Source organism: Leucoraja erinacea, unplaced genomic scaffold, assembly GCF_028641065.1.
Source record: "Leucoraja erinacea ecotype New England unplaced genomic scaffold, Leri_hhj_1 Leri_757S, whole genome shotgun sequence".
NCBI lineage: Eukaryota > Metazoa > Chordata > Chondrichthyes > Rajiformes > Rajidae > Leucoraja > Leucoraja erinaceus.
Window position 1 is genome coordinate 42,125 of NW_026576682.1, and position 19,361 is coordinate 61,485.

General features: G+C 49.4%; 1 protein-coding gene across 1 annotated transcript; it reads left to right on the forward strand.

Moving 5' to 3' along the window:
- Nucleotides 1-16,152: 16,152 nt before the first annotated feature.
- On the forward strand, nt 16,153-18,765 carry LOC129694687 (pleckstrin homology domain-containing family A member 2-like). The gene is made up of 2 exons (XM_055631421.1): nt 16,153-16,346; nt 17,635-18,765. Exons 1-2 carry the CDS (start codon nt 16,281-16,283, stop codon nt 18,004-18,006), a joined length of 438 nt encoding a protein of 145 aa, XP_055487396.1. The 5' UTR covers nt 16,153-16,280; the 3' UTR covers nt 18,007-18,765.
- Nucleotides 18,766-19,361: the final 596 nt, after the last annotated feature.

Sequence of the window (19,361 nt, forward strand, 5' to 3'; positions counted from 1 at the left end):
AGGCCATTCGGCCCTGCACCGCCATTCAATATGATCATGGCTGATCATCCAACTCAGTATCCCGTATCTGCCTTCTCTCCATACCCCCTAATCCCTTTTGCCACAAGGGCCACATCTAACTCCCTCTTAAATATAGTCAATGGACTGGCCTCAACTACCTTCTGTGGCAGAGAATTCCAGAGATTCACCACTCTCTGTGTGAAAAATGATTTTCTCATCTCAGTCCTAAAGGAATTCCGCCTTATCCTTAAACTGTGACCCCTTGTTCTGGACTTCCCCAACATCGGGAACAATCTTCCTGCATCTAGCCTGACCAACTCCTTAAGAATTTTGTAAGTTTCTATACGATCCCCTCTCAATCTTCTAAATTCTAGCGAGTACAAGCCAAGTCTATCCAGTCTTTCTTCATATGAAAGTCCTGACATCCCAGGAATCAGTCTGGTGAACCTTCTCTGTACCCCCTCTATGGCAAGAATGTCTTTCCTCAGATTTGGAGACCAAAACTGTACGCAATACTCCAGGTGTGGTCTCGCCAAAACCCCTGTACAACTGCAGTGGAACCTCCCTGATCCTATACTCAAATCCTTTTGCTGTGAATGCTAACATACCATTCGATTTCTCCACTGCCTGCTGTACCTGCATGCCTACTTTCAATGACTGGTGTACCATGACGCCCAGGTCTCGTTGCATCTCCACTTTTCCTAATTGGCCACCATTCCGATCATAGTCTACTCTCCTGTTTTTGCCACCAAAGTGGATAACCTCACATTTATCCACATTATACTGCATCTGCCATGCATTTGCCCACTCACCCAGCCTATCCAAGTCACATTGCAGCCTCCTAGCATCCTCCTCACAGCTAACACTGCCCCCCAGCTTCGTGTCATCCGCAAACTTGGAGATGTTGCATTCAATTCCCTCGTCCAAATCATCATTAATATCTATTGTAAATAGCTGGGGTCCCAGCACTGAGCCTTGTGGTACCCCACTAGTCACTGCCATTGTGAAAAGGACCTATTTACTCCTACTCTTTGCTTCCTGTTTGCCAGCCAGATCTCTATCCACATCAATACTGAACCCCCAATACCGTGTGCTTTAAGTTTGTATACTAATCTCTTATGTGGGACCTTGTCGAAAGCCCTCTGAAAGTCCAGATATAACACACCCACTGGTTCTCCCCTATCTACTCTACTAGTTACATCCTCGAAAAATTCTATAATTCTATAATGTAATGGGACAAAGATGTAGCAGGATAATTAAATTAAACCAATACGTCGCTTCTGACTTCATGTAAGCGGAAACAAGTATGTTCCCAGAAATGATCGGCAACCAGAGTTCAATTAAAGGGAAGTTTCAGTTCAGTTTATTGTCACGTGTACCGAGATACAGTGAAATGCTTTTGTTGTGTGCTAACCAGTTAGCAGAAAGACAATACATGATTATAATCGAGCCGTACTGTGTCCATTTACAGACTAGTAGAAGGGAATAATGTTTCGTGCCAGGTAACGCCACCAAATTCTGTTCAGGGAAACTGCGAGGGTCACCAAAGAGGTAGATAGTAGTTCAGCACTGCTCTCTGGTTGTGGTAGGATGATTCAGTTGCCTGATAACAGCTGGGAAGAAACTGTCTCTGAATCAAGAGATGTGTGTTTTCACACTTTGACACCTTTTGCCCGATGGGAGAGGGGAGAAGAGGGAGTGGCCAGGGTGATTATGCTGCTGGCCTTGCCGAGGGAGCATGAGATATAAGTGGAGTCAATGGAAGGGAGGTTGGTTTGTGTGATGGTCTGGGCTGTGTTCACAATTCTCTGCAATTTCTTGCGGTCTTGGATGGAGGTAATTAGTATTGGTAAAAAATAAACCAATGATGGACTGGAAGCCAGTTTATTTTCAGTGCCTGATGCTGAAGGACATCAGTGGGTGCACTGATGTCGTGTCCTAGGACTCTCCGGATGACGGAACAGTTCCTACAGACTGGAGGCCTGGCAATGTAATCCCACGATGAGAAGGAAGGAGAATGTCGGTACCACGGACCTGTTTAGCAAAGTCATCATCGGTTTATAAAAGGGAAATTAATGTCAGCAAAGTCATCATCGGTTTATAAAAGGGAAATTAATATTTGACAAACCCGTGGGGTTTTTGAGGTTTTAGCTGCTAAAATAAATAGGACATAGAACGGTACAGTACAGGAGCAGGCCCTTCGATACACAATGTCTGTGCTAAACAAGACACCAGTCATAGACCATAGAACAGTACAGCCCATGAACAGACCCTTCGGCCCACAATGTCTGTACCCGACAGAATCACAAATTAAATTAATCTCCTCTTCCTGCACGTGATCCATATCCCTCCATTCCCTGCATATCCATGGGCCTATTACATCTTCTTAAATGTCTATCCTTTCTGCCTCCACTACCATCCCTGGCAGCACATTACAGATATACACCACCACACTCCACTGTGTAAAAGAATCGCCCCATTCATCTTCTTTAAACTTTGTCCCATTCATTGGAAGGTTCTCACTGACTACCTTATTTATGCTTCTCATAATTTTATATACTTCGATCAGGTCTCCTCTCAATCTTCGACATTGCCACCATCCCCTGCAGCTGAAATCCCGTTATTTAATATCCTGCCCATAACATAGAAACATAGAAATTAGGTGCAAGAGTAGGCCATTCGGCCCTTCGAGCCTGCACCATTCGCCATTCAATATGATCATGGCTGATCATCCAACTCAGTATCCCGTACCTGCCTTCTCTCCAAACCCCCTGATCCCTTTAGCCTCAAGGGCCACATCTAACTCCCTCTTAAATATAGACAATGAACTGTGGCCTCAACTACCCTCTGTGGCAGAGAGTTCCACAGATTCACCCCTCTGTGTGAAAAAAAGTTTTCCTCATCTCGGTTTTAAAGGATTTCCCCCTTATCCTTAAGCTGTGACCCCTTGTCCTGGACTTCCCCAACATCGGGAACAATCTTCCTGCATCTAGCCTGTCCAACCCCTTAAGAATTTTGTAAGTTTCTATAAGATCCCCTCTCAGTCTCCTAAATTCTAGAGAGTATAAACCAAGTCTATCCAGTCTTTCTTCGTAAGACAGTCCTGACATCCCAGGAATCAGTCTGGTGAACCTTCTCTGCACTCCCTCTATGGCAATAATGTCCTTCCTCAGATTTGGAGACAAAAACTGCACGCAATACTCCAGGTGTGGTCTCACCAAGGCCCTGTACAACTGCAGTAGAACCTCCCTGCTCCTATACTCAAATCCTTTTGCTATGAAAGCCAACATACCATTCGCTTTCTTTACTGCCTGCTGCACCTGCATGCCTACCTTCAATGACTGGTGTACCATGACACCCAGGTCTCGCTGCATCTCCCCCTTTCCCAATCGGCCACCATTTAGATAATAGTCTGCTTTCCCGTTTTTGCCACCAAAATGGATAACCTCACATTTATCCACATTGTACTGCATCTGCCAAACATTTGCCCACTCACCCAGCCTATCCAAGTCACCTTGCAGTCTCCTAGCATCCTCCTCACAGCTAACACTGCCCCCCAGCTTAGTGTCATCCGCAAACTTGGAGATATTGCCTTCAATTCCCTCATCCAGATCATTAATATACATTGTAAATAGCTGGGGTCACAGCACTGAGCCTTGCGGTACCCCACTAGTCACTGCCTGCCATTGTGAAAAGGACCCTACTCCTACTCTTTGCTTCCTGTTTGCCAGACAGTTCTCTATCCACATCAATACTGAACCCCCAATGCCGTGTGCTGTAAGTTTGTATACTAATCTCTTATGTGGGACCTTGTCGAAAGCCTTCTGGAAGTAAGACCTGGGTGTAGAAATAGCCGGGGCTATGACAGAAATATTTCAAATGTCATTAGAAACGGGAATAGTCCCCGAGGATTGGCGTACTGCGCATGTTGTTCCATTGTTTAAAAAGGGGTCTAAGAGTAAACCTAGCAATTATAGACCTGTTAGTTTGACTTCATTGGTGGGCAAATTAATGGAAAAGATAACTTAGAGAAAATATATATAAACATCTAGATAAACAGGGTCTGATTAGGAACAGTCAACATGGATTTGTGCCTGGAAGGTCATGTTTGACTAATCTTCTTGAATTTTCTGAAGAGGTTACTAGGGAAATTGACGAGGGTAAAGCAGTGGATGTTGTCTATATGGACTTTAGTAAGGCCTTTGACAAGGTTCCTCATGGAAGGTTGGTTAAGAAGGTTCAACTGTTGGGTATAAATGCAGGAATAGCAAGATGGATTCAACAGTGGCTGAATGGGAGAAGCCAGAGGGTAATGGTGGATGGCTGTTTATCGGGTTGGAGGCAGGTGACTAGTGGGGCGCCTCAGGGATCTGTGTTGGGTCCTTTGTTGTTTGTCATGTACATCAATGATCTGGATGAAGGTGTGGTAAATTGGATTAGTCAGTATGCAGATGATACCAAGATAGGGGGTGTTGTGGATAATGAAGAGGATTTCCAGAGTCTACAGAGTGATTTAGGCCATTTGGAAAAATGGGCTGAAAGATGGCAGATGGAGTTTAATGCTGATAAATGTGAGGTGCTACACCTTGGCAGGACAAATCAAAATAGGACGTACATGGTAAATGGTAGGGAATTGAAGAATATAGTTGAACAGAGGGATCTGGGTATAACCGTGCATAGTTCCTTGAAGGTGGAATCTCATATAGATAGGGTGGTAAAGAAAGCTTTTGGTATGCTAGCCTTTATAAATCAGAGCATTGAGTATGTAATGTTAAAATTGTACAAGGCATTGGTGAGACCAAATATGGAGTATGGTGTACAATTTTGTTCGCCCAATTCTAGGAAGGATGTACACAAAATAGAGAGAGTACAGAGGAGATTTACTAGAATGTTGCCTGGGTTTCAACAACTAAGTTACAGAGATAGGTTGAATAAGTTAGGTCTTTATTCTCTGGAGCGCAGAAGGTTAAGGGGGGACCTGATAGAGGTCTTTAAAATGATGAGAGGGATAGACAGAGTTGATGTGGACAAGCTTTTCCCTTTGAGAATAGGGAAGATTCAAACAAGAGGACATGACTTCAGAATTAAGGGACAGAAGTTTAGGGGTAATATGAGGGGGAACTTCTTTACGCAGAGAGTGGTGGCAGTGTGGAATGAGCTCCCAGTGGAAGTGGTGGAGGCAGGTTGATTGGTATCATTTAAAAATAAATTGAATAGGCATATGGATGAGAAGGGAATGGAGGGTTATGGTATGAGTGCAGGCAGGTGGGACTAAGGGGAAAAAAAAAATTGTTCGGCATGGACTTGTAGGGCCGAGATGGCCTGTTTCCGTGCTGTAATTGTTATATGGTTATATGGAAGTCCAGATGCACCACATCCACTGGTTCTCCCCTATCCACGCTACTAGTTACATCCTCGAAAAATTCTATAAGATTCGTCAGAAATGATTTACCTTTCGTAAATCCATGCTGACTTTGTCCAATGATTTCATCACTTTCCAAATGTGCTGATATCCCATCTTTAATAACTGACTCTAGCAGTTTACCCACTACTGATGTTAGACTAACTGGTCTGTAATTCCCCGTTTTCTCTCTCCCTCCCTTCTTAAAAAGTGGGGTTACGTTTGCTACCCGCCAATCCTCTGGAACTACTCCAGAAACTAAAGAGTTTTGAAAGATTATTACTAATGCATCCACTATTTCTGGAGCTACTTCCTTAAGTAACGGTGGTGTTGTCTGCAAATTTGTAAATTGGATTGGATTTGTACTTGGCTACAGAGTCGTGGGCGTACAGGGAGTAAAGTGGGTGAGGACACGTATCTGTGGAGCACCAGTGTTGAGGATTATCGTACAGGATGCCCCCTATCTTCAATGGTTGGGGTCTGATAGGGTCTTGCCATTATGTGGGACCTTAGGACAGTCTAAATACACCCATATGCATTAATTTTCTGAGGTACTGCACTTTGGGAGTTCAAATGTATACAGCTACATAAAAGATGTGTGCACAAAATTATAGCATGTGTGCTTGAAAATTGGTTGGTAAACAGTAACCATGGGGAACAGTGTGGAAAGGAACTGCAGATGCTGGTTTAAACGCTGGAGTAACTCAGTGGGACAGGCAGCATCTCTGGAGAGAAGGAATGAGTGACGATTCGGGTCTCAACCCTTCTTCAGACTTCAGTCCTGCTGAGTTACTCCAACATTTTGTGTCTAACCAAAAGGAGTGTATTTAAATATAAATACATTAGATGTATCTGTGCCCATGGCCCAGTGATTCATGATGTGTCAAAGATTCAGATAAGGGAAGCAGAGGTGTTTCTACCTTGGCCGCCAAAACAAAGCTAGCTGGAATGATGAGTGGTGTGGACAATGCTGGGACTTCGAGGCAATTTGGACAAAAATGGCAGATGCAGCATGCTGGATGAATGTGAAGTTGTCCGCATGGGTAGGCAAAGTAACGTGTGGGTAGGCAGTGATAACCTGTCGGCTATTGCTGCAGGAGATTTCAAATACAGGAGCAAAGATGTGTGAGTCTAGTGGTGTCAGGGATGACAATCACTTCACCCAAACCCTCGTGGCAGGTGAACACGTGATGTAATCTATATATAGTGAAGGACAATAGTAACGAGAAGGAATCTCTTCTCGCTCTCTCTTTCCCACTTTCTCTCCCCTTCCTTGTCTCTGGTTGGAACTGCCTTGGTGTTTATGGAGTGGGCTGAAGAGGTGCAGGTCGGTAAATCTAATCCCCACATATTGGCCACGACCTTTGCTCCTTTGGCTGTGGCCTCGGCTCAATGCCGAGCGCTGTCCATGGGGCTGGGTGTGTTCAGCTGGACCCTGTCCATGGTGCTGGGTGTGTACTGGTAGCCAGACCCTGTCCATGGTGCCGGTCTTCAGGCCTGTCTGCCGTTAACAAAAAACAAGCTTTGTCAAACTGCATTTAAACATGACCTTGGCCAGGACACCCTGGAGTGTTGGATGTGTTTTGCAGACAGGAAATGCAACTAAAGTTCCTGTTCGAGTGGCGTTCATTGTCATGTGGTTTAGGTTTGAGTTTACTATAGTCACGGTGCAGTGAAAAGTTTCATTCTGCATGTATCCAATCTAATCAGATAATATATATAAACATAATCAATCCAAACTCCAGTACAATATGTGGAGCAAAGTGGCAGATACAGAGTGCAGAATATAGTTCTCAGCATTGTAGCTCACCAGGTCCACAGACAAAGTCCAATGTCTGCAATGGGGTAGAGGTGAATCAGACAGTACCCCCAGCTTATGGAAGGACCGTTCAGAAGCCTGATAACAGAGGGGAAGAAGCTGTTCCTGAGTCTGGTGGTGCGCGCTTTCAAGCTTCTGTATCTTCTGCCGGATGAGAGCGGGGGGGGGGGGGGGGGGGGGGGGGGGACTGACCAGGAGTGGGATGTCTTTTTTTTTTTTAATTTAGAGATACAGCGTGGAAACAGGCCCTTCGGCCCATCGAGTCCACACCACCCAACCCCACATACTAACACTATCCTACACACACTAGGGACAATTTTTACACTATTCCAAACCATTTAACCTACAAACATGTACGCCTTTGGAGTGTGGGAGGAAACCGAACTTCTTGGAGAAAACCCATGCAGGTAACGGGGAGAACATACAAACTGTAGGCAGGCAGCACCGGGTAGGCAGGATCAAACCCGGGTCTCTGGCGCTGGAAAGCAGCAACACTACAGCTGCGACACCATAATCTTTGCTAATGTTGGCTGCTTTCCCGAGGCAGGGTGAAGTGTAGATGGAGACAATGGTGGGAAGTCTGGTCTGCCTGATGGACTGGGCTACATCCACAACTTTCTGCAAATTTTCGAGTCTTCTGCAGAGCTGTTGCCAAACCAAGCTGTGATGCAAGCCGACAGTCTGGTTTCTGTGGATGTTTGTAAATGATTGGAGACATCCAGGGGTTCCTAGACATCCTGAGGAAGTAGAGGCATCGTTGAGTAGAGGCATCAATGTGTCTTCTTGGCTGTGGCGACAATGTTGTTGATCCACAACAGATAATTGATGATATTAATGCCATGGAACTTGAAGCTGTCACCCATTTCCACCGGCACCAGTGATGCTCTTTGGGGCAAGTACTCCACCACTCGTCCTGAATTCCATAACTAGCTCCTTCAACTTGCTGACATTGAGGGAGAGGCTGTTGTCTGGACCGTGTAACTAAGTTCTCTGTCCACCAGTACAGTGAGATACAGAAACAATGAAAAGGTCCTTCGGCCCAACTTGCCCACACCGGCCAACATGTCCCAGCTACACTAGTCCCACCTGCCTGGATTTGGTCCATATCCCTCTAAACCTGTCTTATCCATGCACCTGTCAAACTGTTTCTTAAACGTTGGGGTAGCCCCAGCCTCTGGCAGCATATCACCCCTCAGATTCCTAATAAATCATTTCCCCTACACCTGCATCTACCCGATCTATTTCTCTCATGATTTTATACACCTCTATAAGATCACCCCTCATCCTCCTGCGCTCCAGGGAATAGTCCCGCCCTGCCCAACATCTCCTGATAGCTCAGACCCTCTAGTCCTGGCAACATCCTCGTAAACTTTCTCTGTACCCATTCCAGTTTGACAACATATTTCCTATAACACGGTGCCCAGAACTCAACACAATACTCTAAATGCGGTCTCACCAACGTCTTATACAACTGCAACATAACCTCCCAACTTCTATACTCAATATGCTGACTGATGAAGGCCAATGTGCCAAAAGCCTTTTTGACCACCTTATCTACCTGTGACTTCACCTTTAAGAAACCATGCAACTGCACACCTCGATCCCTCTGCTCTACACCCAGACCCCTATCATTCACTGTGTAGGTCTTGCCCATGTTAGACTTCCCAAAATGCAACACCTCCCATTTCTCTGTAAAAAGAAAAAGGACTGTAAAAAAACCGACCACAGTGCAAAATCGTATTCACATTGATTCCTAGAATGAGCAGAGGTGAGAATGGGTCAGGCAAATCTGTATTCACCCGAGTTTAAACGTATGAAAGGAGATCTCTTGATGCACAAAATATCAACAGGAGACGTTCCTTCTGACTCTGACTACTATGGATAAACTTTAAACCATAATCAAACATGGAACATTACAGGTCGCAGATGCTGATCAATCTGCGGACCGACCTTGGATCCGAGCAGAAGACGGCGACATCGTCCATGTACAGGGAGGTCTTTACTTGAATGCCTCCACTGCCTGGCAATGTCACTCCTCTTATGCTCGCATCCTTCCTGATGGACTCGGCAAAAGGTTCAATACAAACAAGACAGGAGAGAGAGGGCAACCCTGCCTGACTCCAGACCTTACAGGGAAACTGTCTGATTCCCACCCATTGATTTGGACTGCACTACTGATATTGGTGTAGAGCAGTTTGATCCAATTTCGGATTCCCTCCCCAAACCCCATTTTAGAGAGCACGTCCCTCATGTACGTGTGCGATATCCTGTCGAAGGCCTTCTCCTGGTCCAAGCTGACTAGGCAGGCATCCACCCGTCTGTCCTGCACGTAGGCAATGGTATCTCTCAGCAGCGCTAGGCTGTCTGAGATTTTCCTGCCAGGTACAGCACAGGTTTGGTCCGGGTGGATTACCCGTCCCAGAGCAGACTTGACCCGGTTGGCGATGGCCTTAGACAGGATCTTGTAATCTACATTCAACAATGTTATGGGTCTCCAATTCTTTATATCCTTCCTCTCCCCCTTCTGCTTGTAGATTAGGGTAATGCTGCCTTTCCTCATGGAGTCTGACATGCTGCCTGCTAGAAGCATGTCGTTGTACACTACCAGCAGGTCCGGGCCCACCCAGTCCCACAGAGCCGAGTACAACTCAGCCGGTAAGCCATCGCTTCCGGGAGTTTTACTCGAGTCAAAGGAGCGGATGGAGCCAGTCAGCTCCTCTAGGGTCAGTGGTTGGTCCAGACTCTCCCGCTTGCTGTCCTCCAAGACCTCCGTGATAGAGGACAGGAAGTTCTGGGAGGCGGTGCTGTCTGTGGCCTTTCTGTCATACAATTCCGTGTAAAAGGATTTGCAGACCCTCAGCATGTCTGTCTGCGAGGATGCTACCGAGCCGTCCTCCTCCCTAAGGCTGTTGATCACAGAGCTCCCCCTGTGAACCTTATGGAAGAAGAAACGTGAGCACGTCTCATCCTGCTCCACATGGCGGACCCTAGATCGGAAGATGCTCTTGGAGGATTCAGAGGTAAAGAGCCGAGCTTGCCGGTCCTTCACCTCTCTAAGTTCCTCCCTCACATCCACCCCCCTCGACTGCAGAAGGAGCAGTTGTTGCAAATCTGTCTGGAGTTGACACAATTCCCTCTGACTCTGTCTTGCTTTCTGAACCCCTTTGGCTATGAAGAACCTCTTAATGTTCTCCTTGGTTGCTTCCCACCAGAGTGTCGGGGAGTCAAAGAGGGGCCTCACCGTTCTCCAACATGCGTAGTCCCTCTTTAGCTCCTCAACGTTCTCTGGGGTCAACAACTTCACGTTTAACTTCCATGTCCCTCTGCCTGCCTTCCGGTCCTCCTGTAGGTGACAGGAAGCCTGAAGGAGGCAGTGGTCAGAGAAGAACACCGGCGTGAGGTCGGTGTGTCTCACCGTGACGGCCTTCGTGGTGAAGACGAAGTCTATCCGGGATCGGGCTGAACCGTCCGATCTCGACCAGGTGAACCGCGGCTGTGACCCGCCTGCAGGGTCGCTGAAGGCATCGTGCAGCTTTGCGTCTTTTACCGTTTCCATCAGGAACTTGGACGTGATGTCCAGTCTGTTGTCGGCACTGCCGGTAAGCCATCGCTTCCAGGAGTTTTACTCGAGTCAAAGGAGCGGATGGTGCCAGTCAGCTCCTCTAGGGTCAGTGGTTGGTCCAGACTCTCCCGCTTGCTGTCCTCCAAGACCTCCGTGATAGAGGACAGGAAGTCATCACTGGCATCCTTAAACGTGCGCAGTGTGAAGAGCACTGCGCGATGTGTTAATGCCTTACAGTACCTGGCCAAGGTCAAGGCAGATGTGACTTTTCTGCAAGAGTGCGGGTTGCCACACCTCCGCTGCTATCGGAGGTGGTCGCGATGGTGGCCCCACGGACTGTCGGTGTGGTCGGGGGGCAATGACTGTCGTGCTTCCGGCCTGGGGATCTTGCTGCGGGGAGGGAACTTCGCCATCACTGAGGTCAGGGAGGTGGTTGCGGGGCGTCTCCTCGTGGTGGATGTAATGTACCGTGGTTCTCCGCTCCGGCTGATAAATGTGTATGCCCCACCCGTGCGGAGCGAGCGGCTGGCCGTTCTCCAGCAGCTCCCAGTGCTGTTGGCCACGTCCCGGCAGCTCGTTCTGGCCGGTGACTTCAACTGCATCATTGATGCGGCTGGACGATCCGGCAGTGCCGACAACAGACTGGACATCACGTCCAAGTTCCTGATGGAAACGGTAAAAGACGCAAAGCTGCACGATGCCTTCAGCGACCCTGCAGGCGGGTCACAGCCGCGGTTCACCTGGTCGAGATCGGACGGTTCAGCCCGATCCCGGATAGACTTCGTCTTCACCACGAAGGCCGTCACGGTGAGACACACCGACCTCACGCCGGTGTTCTTCTCTGACCACTGCCTCCTTCAGGCTTCCTGTCACCTACAGGAGGACCGGAAGGCAGGCAGAGGGACATGGAAGTTAAACGTGAAGTTGTTGACCCCAGAGAACGTTGAGGAGCTAAAGAGGGACTACGCATGTTGGAGAACGGTGAGGCCCCTCTTTGACTCCCCGACACTCTGGTGGGAAGCAACCAAGGAGAACATTAAGAGGTTCTTCATAGCCAAAGGGGTTCAGAAAGCAAGACAGAGTCAGAGGGAATTGTGTCAACTCCAGACAGATTTGCAACAACTGCTCCTTCTGCAGTCGAGGGGGGTGGATGTGAGGGAGGAACTTAGAGAGGTGAAGGACCGGCAAGCTCGGCTCTTTACCTCTGAATCCTCCAAGATCATCTTCCGATCTAGGGTCCGCCATGTGGAGCAGGATGAGACGTGCTCACGTTTCTTCTTCCATAAGGTTCACAGGGGGAGCTCTGTGATCAACAGCCTTAGGGAGGAGGACGGCTCGGTAGCATCCTCGCAGACAGACATGCTGAGGGTCTGCAAATCCTTTTACACGGAATTGTATGACAGAAAGGCCACAGACAGCACCGCCTCCCAGAACTTCCTGTCCTCTATCACGGAGGTCTTGGAGGACAGCAAGCGGGAGAGTCTGGACCAACCACTGACCCTAGAGGAGCTGACTGGCTCCATCCGCTCCTTTGACTCGAGTAAAACTCCCGGAAGCGATGGCTTACCGGCCGAGTTGTACTCGGCTCTGTGGGACTGGGTGGGCCCGGACCTGCTGGTAGTGTACAACGACATGCTTCTAGCAGGCAGCATGTCAGACTCCATGAGGAAAGGCAGCATTACCCTAATCTACAAGCAGAAGGGGGAGAGGAAGGATATAAAGAATTGGAGACCCATAACATTGTTGAATGTAGATTACAAGATCCTGTCTAAGGCCATCGCCAACCGGGTCAAGTCTGCTCTGGGACGGGTAATCCACCCGGACCAAACCTGTGCTGTACCTGGCAGAAAAATCTCAGACAGTCTAGCGCTGCTGAGAGATACCATTGCCTACGTGCAGGACAGACGGGTGGATGCCTGCCTAGTCAGCTTGGACCAGGAGAAGGCCTTCGACAGGATATCGCACACGTACATGAGGGACGTGCTCTCTAAAATGGGTTTTGGGGAGGGAATCCGAAATTGGATCAAACTGCTCTACACCAATATCAGTAGTGCAGTCCAAATCAATGGGTGGGAATCAGACAGTTTCCCTGTAAGGTCTGGAGTCAGGCAGGGTTGCCCTCTCTCTCCTGTCTTGTTTGTCTGCTGTATTGAACCTTTTGCCGAGTCCATCAGGAAGGATGCGAGCATAAGAGGAGTGACATTGCCAGGCAGTGGAGGCATTCAAGTAAAGACCTCCCTGTACATGGACGATGTCGCCGTCTTCTGCTCGGATCCAAGGTCGGTCCGCAGATTGATCAGCATCTGCGACCAGTTTGAGTCGGCCACGGGAGCCAGGGTGAACCGCAGGAAGAGCGAGGCCATGCTCTTTGGCAACTGGCCCGACCGATCTTCCCCCTTCATCCCCTTCACCATCAAGCCTGACTTCTTGAAGGTGCTGGGGATCTGGTTCGGGGGGGCTGAGGCGAGTAACAAGAATTGGCTGGAGCGGATAGCCAAGGTGGGGAGGAAGCTGGAGCTGTGGAGGCAACGCTCCCTCTCCATAACCGGAAAAAATTTGGTCATCAGGTGTGAGGTGCTCTCGGGGTTGCTGTACTTGGCACAAGTGTGGCCTGTCCCTCCCTCCTACGCCACGGGGATCACCCGGGCCGTCTTCCAGTTCATCTGGGGGTCGAGGATGGACCGGGTGCGACGGGTCACAATGTACAAGTCGGCAGACAACGGGGGTAAAAGCGTGCCCAACGTCGCCCTCACCCTGATGGCCACCTTTGTGTGTGGCTGCATCAGGCGGAGTGTAGAGCCAAGGCACGTGGGCACTAAGTGTCATTACCTGCTGAGGTTCTACCTGTCCCCGGTGTTGCGAAGGATGGGCCTGGCGCAGATGCCACGCAATGTGCCAGTCAGCTGGACATTGCCGCCCCATCTGTCGTCTGTGGAAAGCTTCTTCCGGACCAACACCTTTGACCACAAGTCCATCGGGCAGTGGTCAGCACGGAATGTCCTGCAGGCACTGCAGGGAAAGGACTCGATGGATCCGGTGGCGTGGTTCCCAGAGCAGACTGCCCAGCTTGTCTGGCAAAATGCCTCATCGCCAGAACTCACCAACAAGCACCAAGACCTGGCTTGGCTGGCGGTGAGGGGAGCCCTCTCAGTTAGATCCTTCCTGCACCGTCGGAACCTCACCACCAGCTCACGCTGCCCCCGGGACGGTTGCGGTGGAGAGGAGACGGTTGCCCACCTCTTTGCAGAGTGTGGGTTTGCAAAAAGAGTCTGGAGAGGTATGCAAGGGTCCCTGGAACGATTTATCCCGAACAGCTCCGTCACAGAGGACTCTGTGATCTACGGACTGTTCCCAGGGACACATTCAGAGACTGACATCGAGTGCTGCTGGAGGGTCATCAACTCGGTCAAAGACGCTCTTTGGTCTGCCCGAGCGTTGCTCACCACCCAGCAGAGCGAGATGTCCGTCAGGGAATGTTGCCGACTGGCCCACTGCAGACTGCAGGAGTACGTGCTAAGGGACTCGCTGAAGCTTGGTGCAGCCAACGCCAAGGCTCGGTGGGGGAGGGCCACAGTCTAGGGTCCTTCCGCTGCTGGACATGGGGGGCACGGTATGGTGGAGACGCCCCTCAAATTAAAAAAAATTAAATTAAGGGAAGGTATCCCACGCCAGGGGGCCACATGAGTGGCACGGGTGGGGGACATTATTTGTGGAAGTGAAAATGTCAAATGGAATTTTCGCACTGTAAACACTGTATATATTTATTACTTGGACAGGGGCCACAGAGTGGCACGGGTGGGAGACTGTTTGGTGAAATTTGAAAAAATGTTAAAAAATTGTACTGAAAAAACTTGTATAGTCTCCGAAAATGTCGGATGAATTTTGTTTTGTTTGAATGGTTCAGGAATTGTATATATTTATCAATGAATAAAGTCTATTTTGAAATTAAAAAAAAAAAAATATATATATATATCACCGTGCACCAGCAGGCGGCACTGCTGTACAACAGCAGGGGGCAATGGACTCTGCAAAGCCATGCTGAATCTTTCCAGAGATGGGCACAGAAAGATGGAGTAACTCAGCGGGTCAGACAATATCTCTGGAGAAAAGGAATGGGTGACGTTTCGAGTCGAGAGAATGGGGTTACTTGAAGTTACAGAAGTCACCCTTGCATCCCCTCTCACTCCGTCCCTCCCCCACCCAAGTTGTACCAGCTTCAAAGACGTCTTGTTGAGTAGAGACAGCACCTGTAGTCAGGATCGAACCCAGGTCTCTGTCGCTGCAAGCACTGTAAGGCAGCAACTCTACCGCTGCACCGCCGTGCAGTGAATAAAATTAGTTCTATAAATAAAAAACTCAATATAGTGCAAAAAAACCCAAAACAAAAAAATCTTTGGGTGTTTGGCCGACCTATCGCATAATGCCACCATTCAAACTCCTCTCTGCAAAAGGATTAAGACACATTTAGCACCAATAAACAGGATTGTTTAGTTTAGTTTAGATTTACAGCGTGGTAACAGGCCCATCGGCCCACCGAGTCCACGCCGACCATCGACCGCCCGTATACGAGGTCTTCGTTATCCCACTTGCACCACAATTTCCAGAAGCCAATTAACCTACAAACCTGTACGTACAGGTAAGGAGAGTGTTTCTAAATCTCTCTATATCACTGTCTATATCTCTTGTTCCTCTCTCGACTCCGTCTGAAGAAGGGTCTCGACCCAAAACACCACCTACTCCTTTTCTCCAGAGATGGTGTCCGACCCGCTGAGTTACTCCACCTTTCTGTGTCTATCTATCTTCAGTTTAAACCAGCATCTGCAGTTCCTTCCTACACATTACCCCTAAAGGGGCTGTCCCACTTGGGCGACCTAATTGGCGACTTCAGAAGAGTTTGAAAAAAATGTCATTTTGAAGACCTCCTTTGATTATGTTGAAAACCAGCTTCGACTAGTTACGACTAACCTCAGGAAAATTGGACACCGAATAGTGGAGAGTGAATACCACCTCCTTCGATTTCCTTTGACCTTCCTTCGACTTTGTTGAAGACTACCTTTGACTACCTTCGACTACCCTCGATTACCTACAACTCACATGCCGACCTACCACGACCTACTACGACTAAACCTACGAGTGTATCCGTTTTTTCCATGGCCGGGCACGGCGCAACCTACCACGACCTCGACTACGAAGACCTAAACCAACCATACGAGTAAAAAAACTCGCGGATTAGGTCGCCCAAGTATCCGTTTTTCCCATGGCGTGTCTTTTTTTGCATACAGATCAGTGAGAATATTGCCATATATAAATACAATATCTGATCAAGTACAGGATGCATAGAAACTAATATGTCTCGACCCGAAACGTCACCCATTCCTTCTCTCCAGAGATGCTGCCTGTCCCGCTGAGTGACTCCAGCATTTTGAGTTTACCTTCAGTTGAAACTAATACGATGGTCGTCTTGTGCTTTGTTTAAACAGGCCGACAGTCCCGCGGAGATGGACAGCTGGATAAAGGCAGTCAACCAGGCGATTAAGCTACAGAAGGTTCCAAGCAATGCCACAGTAGGTACCTCGGATGTCCTACGCGCAAATGACGCCCAAGTGGGACAGGCCCTTTAGTGCGTGTAGGATAGTGTTAATGTGCACGGACCGCTGGTCGGCAGGGACCTCGGCCCACCCAGTCCACACCGACCAGCGATCCCCGCACATTAACACTCTCCTACACTCGGGACCACTTATTGTTTAACATATACACCGAGCCAATGAACCTACAAATCTGAACGTCTTTGGAGTGTGGGGGGAAACCGGAATTCACAGAGAATTGTGATGTTGAAGAGGCTTTTAGACGGGCACATGGGTATAAGAGGAGTGGACGTATATGGATCACGTGCGGGGAGAGGAGAACAGTTTAACTCTGCATCGTGTTCAGCACGGACATTGTGGGCCGAATGGCCTGTTCCTGTGCTGTACTGATCTGCGTAAGAGTTTCAAAATTGTTTTGTAAGATTTTGAAATATTTCTTGTAAACATCTATGGGGGAGGGGGGCAGAATATAGATGGCGGATAGATGATGATACCTCAATGATACTTTATTGTCCAACATTGTACCAGGGTCTAGTGAAATGCTTCATCGACCAGACAGCACACAAAGTGCCGCCACGTTTCTGGCACCGACAAAGCTACAGAAGTACAGATTCGGGTCCCTCTTTGTTCTCGGCAGCTCCCCCCGTCTGGCCCTCTCTTTGTTCTCCGCGGTCTCTCTCCCGCGCTGGGACCCCCCCCCCCCCCCCCCCCCCCCCCCCACTTGCCCCCCTTGTTCGCAGTGGGCCCCCCCTCGTGCCGGGTCCCTGTTCATTCACAGTAAATCACTCTGCCACCCCCACCCCGTGCCGGGTCCCACTTTATTCTCAGAGCCCCCCCCCCCCCCCCCCACCGACTGGCCCCCTCTTTGGTCTCAGCGGGGTGGCCCCCACCGCCTCTCGGCGGCCCGTCCTTGACCAAGCCTGTTGTCCGCTCTGGGCTGTGTGGAGACGCCTGTCCCAGTGCAGAAGGTGAAAGATTGAGGGGGCATCTCCTTTCTGCGCGGTTACTGCCGGTGTTGAGTTTGCACGTTCTCCTCGCCACCTGCGTGGGTTTTCTCCAGGGGTCCAGGGCTCCCGTTTCCTTCAAAGATGCGCAAGTTTCTGGGCTTAATTGGCCGCCTGTAGATTGTCCCCAGTGTCGTGTGTGTAGGATGGGGACTAGTCTAGTGGGGACGGCTAAAACTTCCCCAGTTCCATCTCCTTTCTCATTCCCGTGTGTACACCCCCCCCCCCCCCCCTCCTCTCCGCCCCTCTCTTCTTGTTTACAGGTGGTCCCGGCTCCAGGATCCTTCACCGGCAGGACCGTCCCGGCGATGACGGCCGACCCAGCCGCCCCACCGGCCCCGGCTTCTGCCGACGAGAAACGGCCCCTGGCCAAGTCGTCCTCCGTGGTGCCGTCGTGGCAGCCCTGGACCCCGGTGCCAACCACCACCACCACCACCACCAAGCCGCCCGGCACCAGCACACCGGCGGAGGAAGCCGGAGGGCACCACGACCACCCGCAGTCCCCCACCACGCCGCCGGCCCGCGTGAACGGGCAAGACCAGCGGCGCAGACACCGCTCCCAGCCCGCGCCGCACAAAGAACGCCACTTCGATTACAAGCTGGACGATGACGGGATTCGAACCACCGACGTCTAGCCGATATCCTCCTGCGGTTCGCCATCCTTAGCTTTCACCGCCCAGGCATGGGGTGCCTCTTGTACATAGCTTAGCCCGGCTGGCATCGCTGTGCCCGCTGGTGTTTGGATGAACTGTGACAGTGCGTTGGAGAGAACAGCTGAGAGAAGGCTGGACAACAAACCTCTGTATTGGACTTCATATTCTCACAGCGGCTTGAGTTATTGCACAGACCTGTTTACTTGTGTTTACCACCTGATGTTTCGGGGGGTGTGTGTGTGGGGGGGGGAAATGCCCTCGCACCACCTTACCGAATCAACGAGTCCCTTTGATGCATTGTTGAAAGGAATGTATTAAAGCTGGATCCATTTTAAAAATCTCCTATGTGTAGCAAATTCCTGCAGACTTCTGTTCAGTGGTCTTGGTTTAGCATTACGAGAATTATCCCGGGGGTGGTTGGGCACGTTTTGAAGGCACTGGGCCTGTACTCGCTGGAGTTTAGAAGGATGGGATGCAAATACATTGAAGCTCACCGAATAATGAAATTCCTGGATAGAGTGGAAATGGGGAGGATGTTTCCAGCAGCGGGAGAAAAAAACCCAGAGGGCGCAGACTCAGAATAAAAGGACGGACCTTCAAATTGGAGATGAGGAGGAATTTCTTTAGTCAGAAGGTGGTGAGTCTGTGGAATTCATTGCCACAGAAGGCTGTGGAGGCCAAGACATTGGGTGTTTTTAAGGCAGAGATTTGACATGTTCTTGATTATAAGGGCATCAAATGTTTCTGTTATGTTCCAGAGCGGAGACGAGATTTTCTTTACCCCCAGGGAGCGCTATGTTCTGGAATTTGCTCACTGATAGTCCTGTGAATGGATAATTAACAAAGGCTCTCGAAAGAGCATTATCTACATGTTAATTTGATATAATGAAACAAATTGAAGTATGGTCCAGCTGAGACACAGGTGAGAGAGGGCAGAGAACCGGGGGTGTGGGGGAGAATGGGGAGAGAGTGGTAGTTACCTAATATTGGAACATTCAATGTTCATACCGCTGGGTTGGAAGCTACCCAAGCGAATATGTGGGTTGTTCTTTCAGTTTGCATGACACCTCACTCTGGCTATGGAGGAGGACCAGGGCAGAAACGTTTATGTTGGGACATGAAGGAGGTTAAAATGGTTAGTCACCGGGAGATCCAGTAGGCCTTGGAGGATTGAGAGCAGTTGTCCGGAAAACTGTGGGCAAGACTCTGCTTGGCAAAGTTGATGTACAGGAGGTGGCATCGAGAACACCGGATACAGTAGGTGAGGTTAGAGGAGGTGCACTTGAACATCTGTATCATCTGGGAGGATTGATGGGGTCCCTGGATGAAGGCAAGCG